This window comes from Megalobrama amblycephala, linkage group LG1, assembly GCF_018812025.1.
Source record: "Megalobrama amblycephala isolate DHTTF-2021 linkage group LG1, ASM1881202v1, whole genome shotgun sequence".
NCBI lineage: Eukaryota > Metazoa > Chordata > Actinopteri > Cypriniformes > Xenocyprididae > Megalobrama > Megalobrama amblycephala.
Window position 1 is genome coordinate 67,025,323 of NC_063044.1, and position 24,327 is coordinate 67,049,649.

At 37.8% G+C, this 24,327-nt stretch overlaps 1 protein-coding gene across 1 annotated transcript in view; it reads right to left on the bottom strand.

Annotated features, from left to right (window-relative positions):
* Positions 1 to 339: 339 nt before the first annotated feature.
* LOC125274221 (maltase-glucoamylase-like) overlaps positions 340 to 24,327 on the bottom strand; it is a 60,298-nt gene continuing 36,310 nt past the window's right edge. Inside the window, exons 50-74 of the mRNA XM_048200458.1 lie at positions 13,000 to 13,062; positions 11,355 to 11,452; positions 11,016 to 11,219; positions 10,566 to 10,720; positions 10,195 to 10,363; positions 10,002 to 10,098; positions 9,258 to 9,370; positions 8,907 to 9,032; positions 8,429 to 8,560; positions 8,158 to 8,277; positions 7,955 to 8,017; positions 7,433 to 7,549; positions 6,991 to 7,081; positions 5,836 to 5,974; positions 5,606 to 5,739; positions 5,460 to 5,494; positions 5,174 to 5,290; positions 4,779 to 4,927; positions 4,507 to 4,591; positions 4,288 to 4,344; positions 4,042 to 4,166; positions 2,412 to 2,500; positions 1,679 to 1,728; positions 779 to 940; positions 340 to 584 (exon numbers count right to left, since the gene is read on the bottom strand). Coding sequence (XP_048056415.1) covers positions 507 to 584; positions 779 to 940; positions 1,679 to 1,728; positions 2,412 to 2,500; positions 4,042 to 4,166; positions 4,288 to 4,344; positions 4,507 to 4,591; positions 4,779 to 4,927; positions 5,174 to 5,290; positions 5,460 to 5,494; positions 5,606 to 5,739; positions 5,836 to 5,974; positions 6,991 to 7,081; positions 7,433 to 7,549; positions 7,955 to 8,017; positions 8,158 to 8,277; positions 8,429 to 8,560; positions 8,907 to 9,032; positions 9,258 to 9,370; positions 10,002 to 10,098; positions 10,195 to 10,363; positions 10,566 to 10,720; positions 11,016 to 11,219; positions 11,355 to 11,452; positions 13,000 to 13,062 — 2,768 coding nt within the window. The 3' untranslated portion in view covers positions 340 to 506. The remainder of the gene's footprint in view (positions 585 to 778; positions 941 to 1,678; positions 1,729 to 2,411; positions 2,501 to 4,041; positions 4,167 to 4,287; positions 4,345 to 4,506; positions 4,592 to 4,778; positions 4,928 to 5,173; positions 5,291 to 5,459; positions 5,495 to 5,605; positions 5,740 to 5,835; positions 5,975 to 6,990; positions 7,082 to 7,432; positions 7,550 to 7,954; positions 8,018 to 8,157; positions 8,278 to 8,428; positions 8,561 to 8,906; positions 9,033 to 9,257; positions 9,371 to 10,001; positions 10,099 to 10,194; positions 10,364 to 10,565; positions 10,721 to 11,015; positions 11,220 to 11,354; positions 11,453 to 12,999; positions 13,063 to 24,327) is intronic.

Consider the following 24,327-nt stretch of genomic DNA (forward strand, 5'->3'; position numbering starts at 1 on the left):
TTTCTGGACCTCTATTGTTAATCTGCCTATTATACATGTGTATAAAGCTCCTAGATCACTTATTTTCCACAGCTCATTTGCTTTTTACAGCGGATGCCTACTTGTTTTAACAGCATAAACCATAGGTATTCTCTGTTTTACATATTAAAATATCTTGTGTGTATAAAACTGGCTTACTTTTACCAAATATTGGCTGGATTCATGTTCATTAGCCATTCTGAATGTTGACTGGATTTGAAAATAAACCTTCATTTAATGTTTTCCAATATATTTTTACAGACTTAATATAATGTTTACTTAACTAAGCCCAAGCAAGAATATTAGTTCAACTTCAATATGTTTGCTCTTCCAACACTTTATTTACTGGTGTTTTTACAGTGTACCATGAGAAGCTCCACATGGAAATGCAAAATAAATTACTAGTTGCCTAAACATTGGTAATTTAAGGTAAATAATCATGTGATTGCTCTTGGCTCAAGTCCATTTCCACAAACCGGTGTCCAAGTCTAGCTTTTCCAGGTGATTTTGAAAGGCTTTTCAATGGTGTGAGATTGAGATGTTGCATCAAACTGCAACTCCTGAACCTGAGGGAGAGGAAGAGAGAGTTTGTCAGATTTTGCAATTTTTTATTGTTCTCAGCATAAAGGCAGCAAACACATACTTACATGATGCATGAATAATTTTCAATTTACATAATATAATTATTTATAAAATACTTAAGTGTCATGAAAATAATTAATTTTAATGTTTAAGTATATGTTTGCATGAAGGATCTCACCTCAGCGTTATATGTGAATGGCAGGTCTGCGTCAGGCTTTCCAGTCACGCTCATGGTAACACGAGTGACGGGCGCTGTTACACCCCACACCTTCACCTGACCCAGGGTCAACCTGTCGGCCTCAGCCAGACCATCAGTGGGAACCGCGCTGGTGAGGACACCCTATACATACAAACACACAGGACAACTGTTACACACGTGCATATAATGATAACTGATGACAGTAAAACATCCAGTTAAATTATAATCATCATGAAAATAATATGACAATGACATATGAGATGCTTCTTGAGATTCACTCACTTAGACCTAACTAGAACATAATGAAAAACAAAATTCAGAATTTTATGTAACATCAACTCAAACTAGCTGAGTTACAAACATTTCTCAACTCCATAGAGCCGCTCAAATAATCTCAGCACATAAGACATCACTTTATTTTAGAGTCTTTTAACTAGTTGCTTATTATATGCATATTACTAGAATATTGACTATTTATTAGTACTTATAAAGCACATATTAATGCCTTATTCTGCATGACCTTATTCTACATTCTTAATCCTATACCCAATACCTAAACTTAACAACTACCTTACTAACTATTAATAAGCAGTAAATTAGGAGTTTATTGAGGGAAAAGCCGTAGTTAAGAGTTTATATGTGTTCCCTATACTAAAGTGTTACCACATCATCAAACCCACAGGAAGTCCAGATGTGGCCTTGAGCTGCTACAGCATGATCTAGTTTTGGATCTGGACTGATTTATAAATGGATGTTTGGATTTAAGTGAAATGGACACTTTAATGGATTTAATGACCACAAATCTGAAAGAAAAGCACACATAGCATATACTATAACATATAAACATATATACTATAACATCAAAACATATAAACGTACCGAAGATGCAGTGAAAGTTGTCAAGAGGAAACGCTTATTCTGAACAGTATCTGTAAGGAGAAAGAAGAAAAACAAAGATTAAGAGAACAACAGGAAAAAACCCTGTGATAAAATTATCATTTTAGAATGATCTATATATATATATATATATATATATATATATATATATATATATATATATATATATAAAGATACATATTGAGAACAGTGTTTTATTGTTTATAGTGCTTACACTTAATTATGTTACCAATAATAGCATTTACTATAAGGTAAAAGTAATAAATCCAACACAGGCTTATCAAAAATACATGCCTCTACTGTACCTCAATTTTTTCATGGCAAAACTCCAAAAATTAAATATTGAAAATCTTTAGCCATCCACTATACAGGGCAATTTGACACTTCTCCCAGCTAATCATTGGCTATGGTTACAGCAGGTTTGGCTGAATTTGAACAAAAACAACTAAAATCAAAATGGACGGGTGGCTTATAAAAATCAAGAATATCAGATATAAAAACTAAGGTTAAAGGCCATCAAACTAAATTCAGTTAGTTGTTTATATTTTTAATGTTTCAGTTTAACTAATTACCCTGTGTACACCGGATGCAATGCAGCACACAAAATCCACAACAAACTGATGCCTTGTTCTATTTCTGACACACTCCAAAGCGCCTATGCTACTTCTGACACGAAGAACAAATGGATTTGCAGTGGTCACTTAATATAACTTACCAATTCCCTCTCCATCATCCCAGAACAGGGATCCATGTGCCGAACCTCCATCATCAAGAGCAACAAGAAGACCCAGAGGATTCTGACGACTACAATAAATAATAATAAAAAAAAAAACATAAAACAAAACAGTGAACATTACATTAGTGTTGTGACATCAAAAGAACAAACATTTTAACACCTATATTTACATATTAAAGTGCCCCTATTATATTTTAAGGGTTTCTAATGTTGTAATGTATCCAAGGTCAAAAACACTCCAATTTTCTCATTATATCCATTGCAGAATCTGCTCTTTTCTCACAGTATGTCTGTTGTGATTGGTCAGAAACCAACAATGGTGTTCATTTTACTGTATCAATCTTATTGAAGTGGATTTGCTTTGGCAGCAGAAAACAGCATCTTCTCGACATTAAAGGTCCCGTTTTTCGTGGTTTTTTGAAGCTTTGATTGTGTTTATAGTGTGCAATATAACATGTGTTCATGTTTTGCGTGTAAAAAACACACAGTATTTTTCACATAATTTACTTATCTGTATACCGCTGTTTCCACTGTCATAAAAACGGGCTGATGACTTCCTTGTTCTATGAAGTCCCTCCTTCAGAAATACGTAACGAGTTCTGATTGTGCCAGCGGTTCCTGTGTTGTGATTCGACAGCAGTTTAGCGCATCTTGCCCGGAAAGGTCACACCTCTTACCATAACGTGGAGATGCACGCACTCAGTGTTATTCTCCAGACAAAGAGGGAACTGCTCCATCTTTCAAGAATAATCTTTGTGCGAATCCGGCATTAAACTGATTGAGATTGAGGAAGCTGTCCTCAGCAAAATGTGCTGCACATAGTTTTGCATGTGGATTATAATTTTCGGGAACCGAGTTAAACATAAATTGTAACCATTGATCTCTAAGTACAGCGTTCCTGGGAAGGCCAAACAAAGGTGATTGGACTGCGGGATGAAAATAACAGCGTTTCGACGACATGGCGACAAACACACTCTACAAACACAACTCTTGCTCTTCTCCGTGGGAGCGCAACAAGACCACGCCCCCTTTTTTGTGTATTCCTGTGGGAGGAGGTTAGTCAAAAAACTGTTTTAGTGACGTCATTAAAGAAGGAAGTAGAGGGATGTAGTCCAAACTGGCCGTTCGATGTAGGCGACTTCTGTTAAATAAAATATCTCGCTTGGCATTGAACTTTGAGCTTTAAAATTTTACAGATTTTATTTATACTCTAACAACAACATTACACACTAACTAAAGTTTGAAACATGGGATCACGAAGAACGGGACCTTTAATAATACGAACCAAACTCTTCCAGTCTCAGATACAACTACAGTGTTTGAGGGCGGGGCAAAGAGACGCTGTTCAGCCAACGAAGACCACAGGCTGGCATTATGCAAATTAGTTTCAAATGCATGTAAGGTCAGCAGGAAGTGAGACTGAAATACTGACGACTTGTTTCAAGCCAGAATCGCTTCTTTTCCTTTCAGAAACTTGGTCATCTTGTTATGGAATATGGACATAAAAAATTGACTGTTTGTGGATCAAGAAACCCTTTTTGAAAGTGGAAATACAATGCAACTCTTGAGAAATGTCAGAAGTCCTCATAAAGATGGCGAGCAGCCTGACCTGTAGTGTGTGTTGGTCTCTGCTTTCTGCCAGGGCAGGATGTGTCCTCCTCTCACATGCAGGTTAATCTTCGATAATGGTGTATCCATATCCACAAACTGTCCTCGCACTCCAACAACTTCACCCTGGTGGATCAATCACATACCAGCAGATAAGAAAAGCCAAGTCAGTATAAAGCCAGCTGCATTATGACTGCTTCTTTCATTGACATGCTAATAAAGATTTGCATGCTGATAAATTGCTCACCGTGTGGTAATCGTACCAGCGGGCGTTTGGTAAGTATCCCCTGACCACAGTAACACCCTTCACAAAACAAAACCAATGAGAAATGAACAAACAACAACACAAACGACACATGAATCAGTTCAGGGTATGTGAGCAAAACCTCAAAACTTAAACATGACTACGGCTCATGTGTTTGTGTAGTGTGATCATAGTGGAGTTGTGTTTGTGTGTGTTCAGTACCGGGTCCAGAGCAGCAGTGATCAGAAGAGCCGGACCCCAGAGGAACTGCCTGTCGATCTTCCATGTATTTTCATCTGTGACAAACCTGCAGTGCAGAACATGATCTCAACAACACTGGGCATGAGCTCATCAACATCAGACATGACTTCATCAATTATTTTCATGTGTGTATGAACTCTTGAGAATTCACACATTTTCAATTCACATTTATTTGAATAGCGCTTTACACAATACATATCGTGAAAAGCATAGAAACGCAGAGAAACACTCACTCATGCAGCAGGGGTCTGACCACAGTGTTTCCGTGAGCGTGAGCTTCGTACATCAGTGTGTACAGATACGGCAGGAGGGTGTAGCGAATATTCAGCACATCACGAGACATAGCAGCAAACTCTGGTCCCCAGGCCACAGGATCCTGCCTCTGTCAAAGATCACACAAACTCATCAGATTATCACCATTCATACTCTCATGTGGGAAAATCCCCTTTTTAGATCCAAAAATTATTATAATGTGATGAAAAACATGAGAGCTTTTAAAAAGGAAATGAGTTTTGACATAATATATTCGTACTACCTATAGGCTTAGAATAAGATAATCGAGCATTTGTGTCAAACTGGACCAAAAATATTCAATCTGTCGATAAGAAAGTGATGTGTGTGTTCTTACTGGCATGTTTATGGTGTTGTGGTTTCTGGAGAATGGGTAGAAAGCTCCGAGCTGCATCCAACGCAGACACATCTCGTATTCGGCATGATTAAAGAAGCCACAGATATCAGCGCCGGTCTAGAACACAAGCAGAAAGAGAAACACAAATATAGATCTCTGAAAAAACGGATAAACTCTGGAGTCAGTGTAATGGCTGCATGCTAGTGTAATGCACCACACTGAACTAACAACATTATTTGATAGGAAATAAAGCACAAATGATCAATAGGATGAGAGAGGCACTTACGTAAGAGATGCCAAATATGCTGAACTCCATCATGCCTGAAAGACAGAAAGAGAGTTTGGTTTTCATGTATATAGATATTCAGTTTATACACTGAACTGTACAGTAGATACCAAGGAGTACCAAATAATAAGCAGCTATCATCACACCTATGATGGACTTCAGAAGCTGGTCCCAGCGGGAATAGTTGTCTCCCAGCCAATGTCCTGCCCAGCGACCACTAGACGGGTATGTTGAACGGGTAATTACCACACCTCTCTTTCCAGTGGTGCTAAGCAAAGCACTGTAAAATACACACAAACACACACAGCAATTAAAACTCCTTCCAGAACAACGAGAAATAAATCTAATACTGAATGTGGAGGAACAGAAAACTCACTCGTAAGTGGGTTTGGTGTGAGACCAGCCGTACAAGTTGTGGACATCATAATGTTTGACGCGTGTGCCATCAGCAAGGATCTGCTCGCTGTTCATGCATAAAGTCTTATGGTTCAGACCTCTGTGCATGGACTCCAGTCCTGAGAAAAGATCACACACATACAGGGCAGATTCATTTAGGACAGAAAGTGCTAAATTCAGGTGCCACCTTAATAGTCAAGGAGAAGAGGATTAGTTGAATGAATTTTTTTAGTCAGTTTGTCACAGAAAAAGAAACTCCACATGAAGACACACAGTTTGTGAGGGACAGAATGTTATCGGCAGGTCCTTGTGGTAATTATTGTATGTCGGGCAATGAAATGAAAATGTTCGCCTATCATCCATCGACCTCAAGTATGACTTATCATTTGAAACATGTAAGCAGTAGCAACTTTACATGGCCACTAGCTCGAACGTTAACTTGGATAAATGTTTGCTATTATTAGCTGCATATTCAAATGTGGAAGCTGAAGTATTAGTACGCTTACTTCACAACATGGAGGCATCGGCGCAATTGTTTGCATTTCTTCCTGATAACAGTGGAAACTACTTAAAATACTCCATGATTTTTGGTAATACAGGTAAGAGTAATACATCATTCGAAACATACTCTCACAATATCAACAAAACATGCCTTTGTAAAAAAAAAAATATAAAAAAAACAGGACGCTTTCTGCCATCTCAATCTCTGTGAACTTCTTTTTGGAGCGTGTCACAAAAATGAACCAAAACACAGTGTATACTTGCCTCACAGACATGAGAAATATATCTGCAGAAAGCTTAAAATGTCTACTTTTAAACAAAAACACATCCACTCTGATTATGCAATTAGGTTGTGCATTAAGGTGTGTTCATTATCCTGCAGAGATGACGAGTCGGCATCGCCAACTTCATCTTTGCAGCTGCAACTGGCTCAGAAAACATTAGTTTATTAATAAATAATTAATACATAATAATAATAATAATAATAATAATAATTAATCAATTAATTAATTAATTAATTAATTAATTAATTAATAATATCTTCTTACTATTTTTTCCCTGACACATTAACTCCCCAGTATATATATATATATATATATACTATACATGGCAGGATGTGCTGATAAGAACTTACGGGGCATGTATGGAGGATATTCCAAAGTTTGGTCCCCTAGACACTTCTCTCCAACTGTGCCATGCACGAAACTGGCCGGTTCATTCATGTCCTTCGGAAAGCACAACACAATGACAGTGTTATCATCCAATGAATCCAAAGGAGAAAACAGTGATGATATGCAAATGAGCGTAGAAATGGGGCGTGGCTATGCTAAACCATCACATGTTCTTGAACAGCTCACCATGACTCTGTCAAGTAAGATGTATTCTGAATTAACATTCTTATGATTCTATCATTTCCCCAGATTTTATAGGTATTTCATTGTTAGAGTTAGATGTGTTGTGTTAAGAGCAACAATGGCATGTAATGGCACAGACATCCTCAAAGAACATCTTGAACAATTTCAATTCATGAATTCAATTCATTCTAACATGAAAAATTTAAAAAACAAAACACTCACGATCCAAAGTCCATCAAACTTCATGACTTTGTTGTAATAGTCTTTAATATGTCCTCCCCACCACTCCGCTGTACTGCTCTTGAAGAAATCAGGGAACGCCACAAAAGATCTGAAGCGCTGAAAGTTTAAATAAAAGAAACGTTAAGTTGGACAAGATGCTTTAACCATCACTTCACTGATTGGATATTTGCTAATTTGTTAAAATAGTAATGTGCTGATTCACTTCTTTTCTGTTCTGATTAGCTGAGTATGTGCTCTTTGGCTGATTGTGTGTCTTCTACATGCTGATTGGCTGATAGTATCTATGATGTCACACTCATCTCTCTTGACTGCATTTGCAATTAAAGCCCATTGTACTGATAAATTCCAATATGAATAGACTTGAATATGGAGGAACAAGAGAAAAGATGTCCAGCTCTCTGATGAAGAGAGATAGAAAGAGAAAGAAAGCAAAACATGGAGAAAGATAATGAAACAGAACAAGAGAGAGAGAGAGAGAGAGGGAGAGAGAGTGGCAGATACCTCTACTTGAGTATCCCAGTCCAGAGAATTATCCACAGTAACATTGGGATAATCAGGCCACACCTATGACAGAGAAACAACAGCTAAAATCAGTGGTTCAGGATCATTCCTGCTTTCAGTACATGTCCACGCCCACAAAACTATGAGGTATTGCCTCAGAATACATCAAGATATGTTCTTCTTCCTCTCTGTGTTTGTCGTACCTTTCCCCACACAATGTCATTGCTGAGCTCAGGAGGCCATTTGATGAAAACGTCTTTTTCAATCCCGGTATCAAACGCAGGGTAGGAGCCTTTAGTCTCATTGGCTGCTATAGCCGGGTCCTGAAGCACACAAACAAACAAAGCATGAGGTTTTGCCACAGAATACATTTCACTGCATGTTACTGGCCATAATGATATCAGACTACAAAAGCTCTGTTCTCATTACAACATCCTTTCCAGCAACTTTCCAGTAATTGAGAATTGTTGGTACCAAAATGAAGATGAAGCGCATCCCCTCGGCCCTCATCTGGTCCACCAGAGCAGGCAGTCCCTTGAAGTTCACTTGGTCCAGCGTAAAGTCCATCTGCCTCTCCATGTACTCAATGTCTGAATACTGAACATCCTTTGAGGGGTCAAAGGTCAAATATTAGAATCATTAAACTTAATGACCACGACGTCAGAAGTACGTGCTGCTTAGAGGAAACATTGCTAATGATACTTGTCTTTAAAATAGCTGTTAATAAAAGGACTATAATGGCATTTTTATAAAAAAAAGATGAACTTTATGATTTGGTGACTTCTCCTGGTTTAAAAATGGCCACAGAATGTTGTGTTTTCATCACATCACTGCAGAATAACTGCTTGGGGTATTTACAGTGAGAAATACAATTTTCCTGAAGTTCTAAAGTTCTGAAGGTCAGTGAGAGTTACATCACTGTTCATTCACACTGAAGGATGAGATCACTTACATAAGGAATTTCAGCAGCTTTCATGTCCTTGTAAAGATCTGCGATCTCTGCATCATTGGCGTAGCCGTAGCGACAAAGCTGGAATCCAAGCGACCAATAGGCTGGAAGAACCGGGCGGCCGATCATCTGTCAAACAAAATGCACAAACTGAGAGAGAAATATTTGACAGAATATGCAAATAGATTTTAGAACATAGATATTTATGTATTTCATTTATACATGTGAGTTTTCCAATCTTATTTCGGTGATCTGCTTAGATTGAGTTTACCGTGGGCAATGAGAGAGACTCCAGCTTCTAAACCTCATCAAGCCAGGAATAAAACACACACACACACACACACACACACACACCTCAGTGTACTGCTGAACCACAGCTTCTGGAGTGGGACCCAGCACCATGTAGAAGTCCAAGATTCCTCCGATGGTGCGGTAGGTCAATGCTGGATCAGGCAGGAAGGTCACATCTAAGAGCAAAACAAGCAAAAAAAGAGAGAGAAAAAGGATGACATCATCCCTGTGACTTAATGTGTCGCCTCAGCTCACAAAGAGTGTGTTAAGTGTGTTTGAATTACACAAGACTGTGCGTCTCAACAGTATTCGGCAGCAGCGTCTTTACTAATAGAGAAACTGTAAGTTTATCTGCTTCAAAAACAGCACCGTAATTACCCCGCTAGTGAAAAATGTCATGTAACTTTTATGTTGTTAAACTATTTTACTGATAAATTCATCAGAGCCATTGTGGTGTCATTGTGGGTTTTGTTTCTTTTGCGGTTGCAGGCTGTATAAGGACCTTTGAAATAACTGAAATCACATCTGTAATGTGGTCAATACCTGCATAGAACTACTTTAGCCTTCGTTTCCCTGAAAATAATTGCACACCTTAGAAGGATTCAAGCATTCTATTCAAACTACTAATTAGTTGTAAAATAATTTGCTTTAATTTATTAATTTTGAAAGTGTCTTTATTTCTTTTGTTTATGAACAAGCTGCCAGTTTAAACAAGCTACGAGTTTCAGGCTGGTTTAAGATGCATATTTAGGTTGTGGCCGGTGTGTCCGAGTGAGACACACATGGTTAGTGTGTTCTTGAACTCACCCATGGCATTGCTGTTGTGCAGGAGGACGCCGTGAGCGTTTCTTGATTTCTCCAGACCCATGTAGAAGGGATGGAGTCCATAACTGTTCAGTTTATACTACAGATGGGGAGAAAGAGATCAGAGTTTGAGTTTGTGATGTAAAGTGCAGATGACATACAGTTTCATGCAGGAATGCTTGTTTCTGACACTCACCCCTGGAGGCTGGTCTTTGGCAAACAGGCCGTATGTGTGAAAGTTGAGGTCATGACTGTAGGTGGGATGCTCCGTTTCACCAATACCATAGACATAGTTTGAGGGGAGGCGTGTGGAGATCTGAAGAAACTGATCAGAGAATGTGAACCCTGGCACGGCAGAGTCCCATCTAGAGAAAAAGAGATTTAACAAAACATTGAAAACACTGAAAAACAAGTGTTACTGAAAAACTGTGCTTCTATAGTCCCATAACTCTCTGGAAACCCTAAAAGTGCACCATCGTAGAAAAACTACAGTAAAACTACCACATGTTTGCCAAAAGAAGCTCTCTGGACTCCATGTTAGCAGAGTAATTGAGGTATATTACTCACATGATTTCTTCTGAGCTCTTTCTGATGACTTGGATCCCGAATGGCTTGTGCTGGATCTGAACCCTGTACAGTCTGTTGTTTTCCTCTGTCTCTGGTGTGGCGGGCAGGTCGAAGGGTACTGGGACCTCGTAGCGAGCATTGGCTGGGTCAAAGATCTAGATCATCAGGACCAAAATCAGACGTAGTCTTCATCTAAGCCTTAAATGTATTCATTTATTTTCTTAATTCCTTGAAAAAAATAGACATAGTCTTCATCTAAGCCTTATTTTCTAAAAAAAACCTCAACATTAGAGCATGGCACAAGTAATGCCAAAGTTATGGGTTCCCAGGGGAACGCTTTAACAAAGTATACCTTAAATGTAAGTCACTTAGGATAAAAACTTCTGCCAATGCATACATGTAAATTGTATATTCAATCATTGTCTTGGTCTTAATCCTAAACAAGCATACCTTCCACCTCAGGCTTTGTCCACTCAGGTATGTGATTTCCACACGGAGCTTGTCGATGTCTCGAGATTGAGAACGTTGACTTGGGAAATCAGGATTGCGCACTATATCTACAGTGATGCCGCTCGGTTTTTCAAACATGTTGCTGGTGATGTAACCGTGGGTATCAGGGTAATAACACCAGGGCTCATTGGGAACATCTGAAGGCTATTTAAGATGATAAAAACATTTGAAGCAGATGTGTTAAATCACATTAGAACAGTAACAGAAAAGACACTCTTCAGATCAGAGAGTGTCTTTGAAAACACCAGGGTTGAATATTGAAGATCTTCTCTCTCTGACCTTCCAGATGCAGCCACGGGCTTCACATCTGGCCTGATTGGAACCCGCATCAGGGTGACAATCGATGATAGTGTTTGGGTATTTGGCCTCGCAGCTGACTGATAAAGAGAATCATTGAATCATTAATGGATTTTCTACATTTCTTTACTAAAAACAAATAAAAATGCACTTGTGACCATAATTCATTTTTATGTTAATACTACATGTTGCATGGCAAATGTAAAAATGAATAATAAAAAGAGCAGTTGGTTCATGTAAGTCACATGTTTGTTTCTCTTTGTTTGCCAGTCTCATGTAGAACTTCCTCAATGAGTTAAGCGTCTTCCCGGACTATATCCAGAATCTAGACGATCAGGGTCATCAGGTACTTAATTATGAACACCGTGAAGCCCAGGTTCATCTGCGGGTTGTGCACGGGACACGGCACTGCGCTCCACGTCTGTTCCCACTGATCCCCAGCGGCTGTTCGGAGAAGAAATAACATGTGATCACGATGATGGCCGGAACCCTCTAGAGGAAACTGAAGATGCCCATGCACACCATCAGTTCTCCAGCTTCTCCTGCTTCATGATGGTCCTGATGCGGAACAGGGACACGAAGCCCACCAGGAGGAATGAGGTGCCGATGAACATTGGTGCCAGTGTAACCGGTCCTGCTCAACTCCATGTAGGACTCGAACCATGGTCTCCGGCGTGGGAAACGGGTGCTCTATCATCAGGGATGTGAGGTTTACACACACAGCTCTTACTGGCCTACAACAGTTACACCAGGATGAACTCACGGAGTGTGTCCATGCTTTCGATGCCCACGAAGCAGACGCTGATGAGAACATCTCCATCCATCTCCTCCGTCTTGAGGGCGGGATGGAAATATTGCAAATTTGCATCAGTGGCCCTGTGACTCTAATCAAAATCCACGTGAACTTCTGCTCATCCTCGCTGAAGTACACCATCATCCGTGGAGTTTTTTGGGCTTGCACGGTACGCCACAGTTCTCCCCGTCCAGAAAGCGATAGTTGAGGTTTGGAGGTATACTTTCAGCGAAGCTGACTATTTAAAATGCCCCTTCTTGGCATAGTCGGGTGTCAGGGGTCACATCTGGAGTTGGGATCTCAGATGTGTTCTAGGATAACATTGGTTGTGTATCTCTTCTATGGGACAGATTGTATGTCTTTCCCACACATTGTTTTCATTTGTATCAAATAAATATGGCTATTAATGCTTTGCATAAATCACATTTGCATAGGTAATGTAAAAAACATGGTACACAACAAATTCTGAAATGATAAAGAAATGATCAGCGTCAAATGATCATAAAAACACTTCTTTAAGAGAATAAAAGGAACAATAGCTTTACTACTACTACTAATAATAATAATACATATTTGTTGATGTATTTTATTGTCAAAAATAATATAAATGCATTTATAAAAATCAATAACTTTAGCTGATATAATGATATAATTGTTGTTTTATTGTCTTAATATTATCATAATAATTAAGTGACAAACTCAGGTTTACTTTAATGGACATAGTGTATTAGATCATTCCATTCCTGGCTTCTGATTAGTCATTACAATGTTGCAGGTTTGCTACAGTTCATGTTAATAACAGTTATGATGTAAAAAGTGGAATAATAATCTTACCTGAAGCACTCAAAGCTGCGAGAAGACAGAGAGACAAATAAACAGGCCAGACCGCCATCGTTTCTCAAAGAACACTGGAACTCTGCATAGAATTAAAAACAGAATTATACACAAATATTTATTACAACGTTTACATGGTTCAATAATGTATTTTTGTGACACAAACCCGTCCAGTAGATCAATGTCTGGATAGTGTGTTGTGAAGCCCTGGTTTCTCTTTTTATACAGTGGAGGAGAGTTTGTTTATCAGCACCTGCTCATGTTCTCACTTCCTGTACAAACAATGTTTTTATATAGTTTGTATTTGACCCTCCTCTGTTATAAAACCATTATTGTTTTAAGTTTTATGTGTGTTCTTGGTATGTATACAGAATAAATGATAAATGAATGAGATATTATTCATCTATTAAGTAGTCTATTTTTGCAATTGCATCAATGTACATTTTATGTACATGGTATATACATTTCTCACACTCTTCATAAGATGCTCATTGGATCATCTCAAATCATGCTGGAGAACATGATCATCAGGTTTTACACAAACTTCTGGAGTTGAAGCACTTTGAGTGCTGCTGTCATTGCAAGAAAATTGGGAAAAAAACATGAATTCTGAGATTCATGTTGATTTTTTAATTTTATTTTTCAGTCAGTATTATGTAGATAATATAATTCGTAAATTAACATGTTGTATTGAATTAGAAAAAATAAATTTTTTTTTTTTTTTTTTCAAATCAAATCAACACAACTGTTAATTTTAAAGCTGGAACTATACAATTTCTGCGACATTATGAACTCACTGTGTGATGTGATAAAAAAAAGTGTGATAGGATTATGTAAACAGCATGTGAGCAAGAGAACATGAGCAGCTGCTAGAATCAACTTTACCTTGAATATGTAACAGTCACCTTGAATGAATGAATGCAGTAAATCATTCACATTCAACTAAAGTGTAAACTTCTTCACACATAAATGTGTTTCATATCATTTACAGATCTTCCTTAAAATCATGTACAAACTGCATATTTTTAATTGATCATTTATTTGCTATATGCAAAGCTTCTGTTATACCTTTCAGTTACAGGATATTAAAATCTATACAAATCCCTTATAGTTGCATGCAAAAGTATGGGACCCCCTTGCAGAATCTGTGAAAATGTGAATAATTTTAACAAAATAAGAGAGATCACTCAAAAAATGTTTTTTGATGCTGTTCACTTTATTTAAACAATCTATTTTGATTCAACACCATTGTATCAGGTTTCTGGTTTAAATGTGATTGATTCATGTATGCTGATATAGATAAATTAACTAAATTAATAACTATTGATTCTTAATGCTGTGTGTGGTTACCTCAATAAGTATTACCCCTAAATTAGACATCTTAAAGGTAGCTTGAAAGTGTTTTCTGGGCATTTAGGATGATTTGTTGATCAGATTGTAACAAAGAGAGTCTGTAGAAATCTCCCCAGGCCGCATAAAACTGTTAAAAAATGTCAAAAAACACGGCCTCAAGGAGAGCATTGATTTAATTGTAAAATACCCAGTTACACAAGGAAGAGACTAATTTATGTAACAAGCTGATCGTAATAGGAAAACGTTTATCTGAGACTTTAAAAGATTTTTTTTTATATACCTTTAAGTAACAGACAAAACTGACGGTATAGAAAATGAGCTCGGATAATATGAATCCGAGATAATTTAGATAATTTGAATCCGAGATAATTTGAATGATACCGAGCATAAAATCTAATACCTGCCAGAGTTTTGCGTAAAGTAGAGCAAAGTAACTTAAAATGGTGAGATTCAAAACAATAGACTAAGAATGTGCATATGTTAGAAATTAGAATAGGAAATAGATCTAAAAAGTGAGACAAAACATAGTAAACCATGACCAAGCAGAGTTGTACGCTTTAAGAGTAGAAGGTGCAACTCCCTTGAAGATGTAAGCTCTTGCAAATTCTAATTAATTATTTTAGTCGGGCATGGTTTTGGAACCTGGTTGGCTGTAGGAGAGAGACATCTGAAAGCCTGAAAATAAAAGTGATAAAGGGCATCAGCAATTTCATTAGAATGCCCAAGGATATGTTCGGCTTTAATAATGAAATTGTGAATGGCTGATTTTCAGGTAAAACATCTTAGAATAGACATAATAGCTTGGCAATGCGATCTTCCGTTGTTGATAATAGCGACGACTGCTTCATTGTCACAGTACATCATTTTTTGCTTATGCGACCAAGCCACAAAATGATGGCAGTAGCAATTGGGTAAGTTTTGTGCAGAGCTGATGAGGCCAATTCTTGTCCCTTCCAAGTGTCTAATAGAAGCGCCCAAAACTTTGGACTGACAAGCAACCATCATCTAGGCAGATCACTTAAGTTTTGTACCTAGTGAGCCAAAGACAACAAGCGAGAAATAAAGAGTTTGACATTGGGGAATAATACTAATTGCGAAATTAAGAGGGCCAAGAAGGGAGAGCATGTCGCAGTTGGTAACTGTTCTTGAAGAAAGAAACGATTCTGTTACTGGCCTAATTCTATTTAGTTTCCCATTAAGAAGCATGGCTTGCATCGTGATAGTGTCAAGAATAATTCAGAGGAATTCGAGAGACATAGCGGGACTCATAACTCTTTTGAGTGTGTCGAGCACTGTGCTATACAAAGAATGAAAGTCAATAAGTTGAAAATCGCCGAGCAGGTGTAACATGAATGGGAGCTTACTTACATTCAAGAGGATCCAACACAAAGCCTCAGAAAGGCCATTGAAGATGTGTAGACTACTCCTACAGCCGAAGGTGAGTCTCACCGCAAAGTAGAAATTAGATTCCCATTTGATGCCAAACAGCGGCCAATCTGTGGGATGAATAGGCATGATTTTGAACACGTAAGCAATGTCAGCTTTAGCAAGTAATGCTCCATATCCTGTCAGCTTGATTTACTGTATAGCATCATCGACTGAAGCATGGTACAAAGAAAAAGGTTCTAGAGGGATACATTTGTTTACACTAGCGAATCTATTGGAATTGGGAGAAGACTTGTCAAATATCAGACGCTTTTTTCCTGAATATTTGCGTGTGGCTATGCCGATAGAATTAACTCGAAAGGGTGAGAAAGGAGGAGAAATGAAAGGTCAGATAAGGTAACCTTTATTCAGTTCTTTTTCAAGAAGGTAGAAGACAAGGTTCAGCTAAAGAAACTTTTCTCCATTTTAACATCTATTTGCCACCTGTTTGCCACCTGATGTCAATTGTTGGAGTTTGGGTTCCTTGCCACTGTCGCCTTTGGCTTGCTTAGTTGGGGACACTTGACATTTGATATTCAACAGTGCTTTGATCTTCCTGCATTGACACCATTTTCTTTAAGAGCTGCCGTGCAGCCAAAATGATATACCAGTTATCAATGTAAAGCTGCTTTGACACAATCTGCATTGTAAAAAGTGTAAATAAAGGTGACCTGACCTGACTTGACTTAAAGCAGACTGCAAGTTTTTTGCTACATAGGAAGAAGACAGTGGTAAAAGAACGCCAACCCAAAAACCTTGAGAAAGCCCAGAAATTAAATGATCTATGAAATGGATTAGGGTGAGATGAAAGGTAGCTTGAAAGTGTTGCTACGTTAATAGGGGTAGATGGTTGGCTATTCAGATTTTTTTCTGAGGAGGTGCTTTTCCTGGTGTCACTGGCCTGAAACGGCTTGGGCAGACAGATTTTGGGTGAGGGTCCTTGCAAAAACTGCAAACATGTGAAAATCTACACGCTGATTCATTGAAATTGTTGCATAAAGGAATGCCATTAAACGTATTGATGGGTTGGCCTTTTATATCAACATGGGCACTGAAATGTTCAGCACCATGGACAGCGGTCAGTTTTAGGGTAGAAGGATGCCCAGTGGCCGTGGGAACTGCACACAACACAGGCCAGAGCTTTTTGACCACTGAAATGCTATGACAAAAGTTCAGTATCCATGATTGAAAAATCCAGTCTACTGCTGAACAAAGTGATGAATGAGCAGATTTAGCTGAAAAAGACCTGTGAAATTCATAGTTCATAGTTCATAGTTCATACTTCAATGAAGTACAAGTCCATCATATACTGACAATTCAGTCGCACTGTGTTTGGGCTGTGTTCGGGCTGTGTTCACGCTGATAAGAAACTAACGTTTCTGTAACTGGATTTGGCCATTGGTTTATATGAACTGCTTGGATCAGCTGCTGAAGAAGTTGATCATGCTTCGTCATCAGTGTCAGTGCCTCTAAGTCATGTATCTGTACCAACAGTACTTTCTTCACATAATCCCTTTGGCAAGCGAAGCCTGGAAAGAGAATCAGCAACATTTGTCTTACCGACTATGTGCAATATTTTATAATTATGTGGCTGTAGACTCCATTCTAAACACAAAATACATTGTGGAAGCAATGTTGTCTTGTTTTGTGTTTCCAAAGAAACACTTATCTTTGTTCAGTTTAAGTTCTCTTTATTTGAATCTTTTAAACACTTCTTTCAATCTTTCCTCCAGCTTACTGTCAGTGTCAGTATACTTCTATGTTATCCATGTACCAAACTACACCAGGTAATCCCCAAAGTTTTGAGTCCATGGCTTTTTGATCACCTGTATGTGTAATGAAAATTTCTTGACTGCTCTGCTTAATCAACCTGCTAAAACCCTTTCCTGGCTTCCAATTTAACAAATACTTAAAGAATGCTATAGGAAGAACATGTCTTTCTTGAATGACTGCTTTATTGACCTCTCTTAAATCACCAAACAATCTCACTTCTGTCTTTCTTTGGTACCAGTAAGAGGTTGGGGATTCATTCTGCTCTTTCATTGACTTCCTCAATAATTCCTTCTTCAATCATCTTATTGACCTTTTGATTGACAGCTTCAATCATGTGATATGAAACTGCTTAGTCATTATGTCACAGGTGATATTTTCTCATCCGCAGTGACTCAGTAAGAATACCTAGAAATTTTTCCCAGTCATTTAAACAGTGACTTTTTGGCCAGTTTTCTGTACCTGTCTAGGGAATTTTCCACTTTGTTCACAGACGACACCTGTTAAAACTCCCAGCTTAAAACATGCATTCCTCCCCAGCAGTAGTTTTACAGTTCCTTTAATCACATGATTGTGTCTTTTATAGTTCTGTCTTTGTATTTTAAACCAGCATCAAATAACCTATGCATTTCAAGAGAGCATTGTCTACATGATGCAAAACATCTTTTGTTCATCCAACATAGAGTGATGCCTTGTTATTTTACTTTATAAAGTTTTAAATATAAGGATATTTGTCTTACACAAATGCATCAATTCGCTTCAGAAGGCCTCCATTAACCACCTGGAGTCGTATGGATAAATTTTTTCTTCAAAATTTGGGAAGCCATTCACACGTTCGTCTCAAATAAGATACACCTAGGATGGCTTGAGGGTGAGTAAATCATGGGATAATTTTCATTTTTGGGTGAACTATCCCTTTAAGCTAGTCCTAGACTAAAATGCATGTTTGAGCTGTTTTAACTGAAAGCAATTTGTACTGACATACCTTAAAATACATCAGTGCCATTGTTTTATCTCAAGATGCACACCATTAAAGGTTTTTTCAAGTTTACATTTATAAAAGTTACTTAAATATCCTAACTGAACTAAAGCCTAATCCTATCTTAGACTAAGCCCTGTCTGTAAAACCGGTCCATAAAGTTTAGTTGGATTAACTTTATGAAAGTAAGGTGAAATTACTTTTTAAAGGTTTTTTTTTCTTCTTTCAAATTTCCAGTTTTAATTACTTGACAAATTTAGATAGTTGAGCTGATAAAGTTTAGTTGGAATAACTTCATGAAAGTAAGGTGAACTTATTTTTTTTTAGTTTTCAGGACCAAAGTTTATAAAAATATAAGTCAAAAAAGGTTGAATGAACATGAACTATGGTATTGAAAACTTAAAAAAGTAAGTTCACTTTACTTTCTTAAAGTTATTCCAACTAAACTTTATGTTCAAATAACTAAATCGGTCGAGTTGAAAATATTAAAGTAAAAATTCTAAGTAAACACAACTTTACTAAGTCAATGTAAAAAGATAACGCAAAAAGTTAAGTTAAAGAAACTACTTTTTTTTCCTTTTTTTTTTTTTTTGCAGTATTGCTGTGTTTGCTCCACATTCACAGGAATGGTGCGTGGCCAGCCTGCATCTGTGTCATTTCTTATCGTTGTCTGCATGTGATTCGTCTCTGTTTACTCCCTGTCATTTTGCATGTGTTCTCTGCGTGCAAGTGTGCTGTTTAGTGAAATGTACTTGACAGTCTTATCAAATTGCTGGACTGTTCAGACAGTATCTTTGACTCTGCTTGTGCTGCTACAGGGTACCCATGCTGACCTCTGTCCACCGCCGAAAGTGCCAACAGTGGACACGTGAACATCAGAACTGGACCACGCAGCAATGGAAGAAGGTGGTCTGGCCTGATGAATTATGTTTTCTTTTTCATCACGTGGATGGCCGTATGCGTGTGCGTCGCTTACATGGGGAACACATGATACCAGCTTGTACTATGGGAAAAAGTCAAGCCGGCGGAGGCAGTGTGATGCTTTGGGAAATGTTCTGCTGGGAAACCTTGGGTCCTGCCATCCATGTGGATGTTACTTTGACACATACCACCTACCTAAGCATTGTTGCAGAGCATGTACACCCTTTCATGGAAACGGTATTCACTGGTGGCTGTGGCCTCTTTCAGCAGGATAATGCTCCTGCCACAAAGCAGAAATGGTTCAGGAATGGTTTGAGGAGCACAACAAGAAGTTTGAGGTGTTGACTTGGCCTCCAAATTTCCCAGATCTCAATCCAATCGAGCATCTGTGGGATGTGCTGAACAAACAAGTCCGATCCATGGAGGCTCCACCTCACAACTTACAGGACTTAAAGGATCTGCTGCTAACATCTTGGTGCAGATACCACAGCACACCTTCAAAGATGGTGCTGCTGTGAATAAGGTCTATGGAGGGCCACATCGCAGATAAGCCTATTTACTAGTATTTACTTTGTTTTGTTTTTAGAACTGAACTGCAGTTATTAAACATGAGAGGAACATATCTAAGTGAAGCACAAAATAAAATAACAGTAGAGGTTCAGAAAAACAGCGGCTGCCGCTTACAACAAGAGAGTGATCATATGAATAATCCTCATAATTTTGCAGTTTTACATTTTGATTTTAAATGATTACATTAATTCATATTATAGTAGCCTTCAATACATATACACTGCGTTCCAAATTATTATGCAATTGACATATCAGTAAGATTTTAGTACAATAAACATTCAGATTTTAGTTTTTCTAAGAAAATGTTTGTTTGTTTATTTATCCATGTCTTTTTAGATAACTGGTATCAATCTCAGACAAAATAATTTGCCAGATCTATGGAAACCCTACTTAGAGGTTGTTCAACATTATTAAGCAAGTCACAGTTCTCATGCAATATGGAGAGGAAGAAAGATCTTTCTGAAGATGAAAAGCATGAAATGGTGCAGTGTTGTGCAAAAGGCATGAAAACAACTAATATTGTGTGAAACTGAATGGAGATTATCGAATTATCTTAAGATTTGTGAGTGATTTAGAGCACAGCAGAACTCGGTCAGATAAAGGCTTATTAATGAAAGTTCCTGTCAAAAGATTTAATTGTATTAAAAGGGCAGCTATAAAAAAAGCCAGTGTTGAGCAGCAAACAGGTATTTGAAGCTGCTGGTGCCTCTGGAGTCTTGAGAGCCTCACCATGCAGGCTGGCAGTTGTGCGTAAAGATGCATTTTAGACACCACTAACCAAACCTAACAAAGAGAAACATTTACAGTGGGTGTACAAATACATTTTCAAACAGTTTTATTGCTGTGGTGTTTTTTTTTTTTTTTTTGCAGCATGGGATAGTGCATATTGTATTGTACAATAGTGCATTGTACTATGCACTATCCTCCTTTTTAAACCATAGCTGAAAATGGCCAGTTATGAGCTCCACATATCTTGCAAAAGTCATTTTAATACCCTCCATCTCACTTCCCAATATTCCAGTCCAAATCATCACCCACCAGCTCCTTGTTGATGTCGCAGTCTTGTTGGAACGTGGTGGCCATTCACCAACCGCAGAAATCCATCCATTTAGACCATCCATTGTAGTACGTGGATGGTCTAAATCAGTGAATAAAACTATTTAAAAATGAGTCTTCGTGTATTTCTACACCCACTGTAAATGTTTCTCTTTGTGAGGTGTGGTTTGGAGTGGCTGAAATGCATCTTTACGCACAACTGCCAGCCTGCATGGAGAGCTTCTCAAGACTCCAGAGGCACCAGCAGCTTCAAATACCTGTTTGCTGCTCAACACTGGCTTTTTCATAGCTGCCCTTTTAATGCAATTACATTTTTTTGATAGGAACTTTCCTTAATAAGCCTTTATCTGACCGAGTTCTGCTGTGCTCTAAATCACTCACAAATCTTATGATAATTCGATAATCTCCATTCAGGTTCACACAATATTAGTTGTTTTCATGCCTTTTGCACAACATTGCACCATTTCATGCTTTTCATCTTCAAAAAGATCTTTCTTCCTCCCCATATTGCATGAGAACTGTGACTTGCTTAATAATGTGGAACAACCTCTAAGTAGGGTTTCCATAGATCTGGCAAATTATTTTGTCTGAGATTGATACCAGTTATCTAAAAAGACATGGATAAATAAACAAACAAACATTTTCATTTTCAAAATCTGAATGTTTATTGTACAGAAATCTTACTGATTTGTCTCTTGCATAATAATTTGGAACGCAGTGTACAGTATGTATTATCATTCATTATTGTGTATTATTTTATTAACGAGGTTTAGAAGTTAGAAATAATATAGAACAAAGTCATAAAAACATTTATGTATCAAAAGTACGAAACCTGAAATCCCAATGGAGCAAAAAGTAGACAAAAACAAATGGCATTCTCTTGACATTAGATTTGCCACTTTATTATTTATCTTTATCAATTAGTGGACATAAATGGATAGTATTAGTAAAGTTGTATATAATGCAAGACCTATATATATATATATATTCTCTCATCATTTATATTTAAAATTTTAAAGGTGTGGTTTAATGCCACTTTTACAAGATGTAAAATAAGTCTCTGATATCCCCAGGATGTGTATGTGAAATTTTAGCTCAACATTTCCTACAGATCATTCTATAAAGCATGTTAAATTTCTCACTTTTTGAGGGTGAGCAAAAACGCTCAGATTTTGTGTGTCCCTTTAAATGCAAATGAGCTGCTGCTCTCAAAAGGGGTGGAGTTTCAGGAGCTTGTGTTAGCATTTACATTACCTCACGCAGACTCCCTGAAAATGTTAGAAAACAAAGCAGTCACTTTAAGCAGGGCAGAAGGGAAGTCTTTGATTCAACAAGCTTGTGGGAGTAAATGGCAGAAATACTGGGACTCATGTAAGAAAGAAAGACATTTTTATAGAATACAAAATAATATAAAACATGGTCAAACTAGTCATAATATAAATAGAAAGGAATTTATTATATTCACAAGATTAAAAATGGGTCACACCAATCTTAATGCAACACTACATATGATGGGCAAACACAACTCTGGTTTTTGTAATTTATGTCAGGAAATGGAAACTGATTTTTTGATTAGATGCAAAAAAAAAAAAAAAAATTTGAGCTTATAAAAGATATGCAAGCTTTGGATATTACAGATTTCCCCATATACAATATTTTAAAGACAGGAATACAGTCTGGCAGAAAATGATGTTCTTAAGTAATAGTGGCCTGAAATACAGAATATAGAAAATCTAATGTATCAGCTTTGTCATACTCCAGCACAGTAGGTGGCGGTATGCACCTTTCCAGTTGGTTTGCAACCCATCAATAAATCCACAAAAGAGAGAAGAAAGAAATGTCAGAAAATGTCAGAAACTGTTCAGCCTTTTACGTTCAAAACAGAGTCGGACAATGATGGAGAGACTCAAGAAGAAGTGACAACATTTTGAATGCAACAGGATGTTTCTGAATGGTTAGTTGATGAATTTATGTAGCTGATGTGGAGTTAACTATTTTAAGGTCATTGATTATAATATTCTGTCATGAAATAAATCTGCCAGTGTGAAAGTTTGAGCATCAGCAGTATCTGGACAATCGCCCCGTCCACCCCAATTTCATTGGTTTGTAATAGGGTACCTCAGAGATGACATGTTTTTGTATGCAAAACCCTGAAGCGAGTAAGCATTTTAGGACTTCGGGCTCCATCGCCCAAACGTCTATGGGTTTTTCTAAAGGGTTTTGATCTATGACATAAAACACAACAGTTGTGATTTTTAAACCTTTATTGAGTCTTAAAAACGGCGGTTGCTAACAAGTTCCTAAAAGGGACTACTTCCTTTAGCGCGGACTTTAGACATCATCATGACAAACAGGACATTTGGACAGCATTGCTGCGTCCCAATTCGCATACTTCTACTACGCCCTAAAAGTATGTACTCTTTTTGTGAACAAAAAGTACATACTTTTGAGTGTGTAGCAAAAGAGTAGACAAGCTTTGGGACATACTATCACGTCATACAATTGTGTCTTTGCTCTCTGTCGCATCATGTCTCTGTAAACTGGCCTGTCAGTAATCTTACATACTCCACATTTCATTTAGTTATGCTGCGTTCACGTCACCTCGTATTTACCGGATTCTTGAAATGACAACACGTGACATTATATTCGGAGCTGTTCACGTCCTCGGACTGGGAATTATGCGTTTCCATGGCACCACTATCAACGCCTAAATGAATCTACAGCAGTCAGGTGGTACAGCGGCCATGTGGTACATGTGGGAGCTTTCGGAAAACTCCCAGCTTACAAGCTGTAATTATGAGCTCTACGAGGATGTGAATGCTTTTTACAAGCTAGAATCTCGTAACTACAGGAATTACGAGGCCGCGTGAACGCACCTTTAATTTCCTACCGTATCAGAGAGAAAAATGTTGATCTGCAGTCGTGGGTCTTTCGTGTGGAGAACTCTCCTCATATGCGTAATGATGCATTTAAAAGTTAATGGCCAATCGGATCTTTATAAAAGTCCACATTGGTATTTGTAGATGAAATATAACACAGATAACAGGTTAAATCAGGTTAAACTGATTATTAGTCACTCAAACCTCTCAGCGTCGGTCGCGCATATCCTCCATGTTTTGTAGTTTTTTTAACACTTTTTACTTGTGTTTGTAGTTCTGAACTGAATCCTTGTCCAACGTGCAATGGGTTGTGGGCAATATTAGCCTTTATAGTGTGCACGGATCCACACTTCGAAAATCTACCGGAAATAGTAG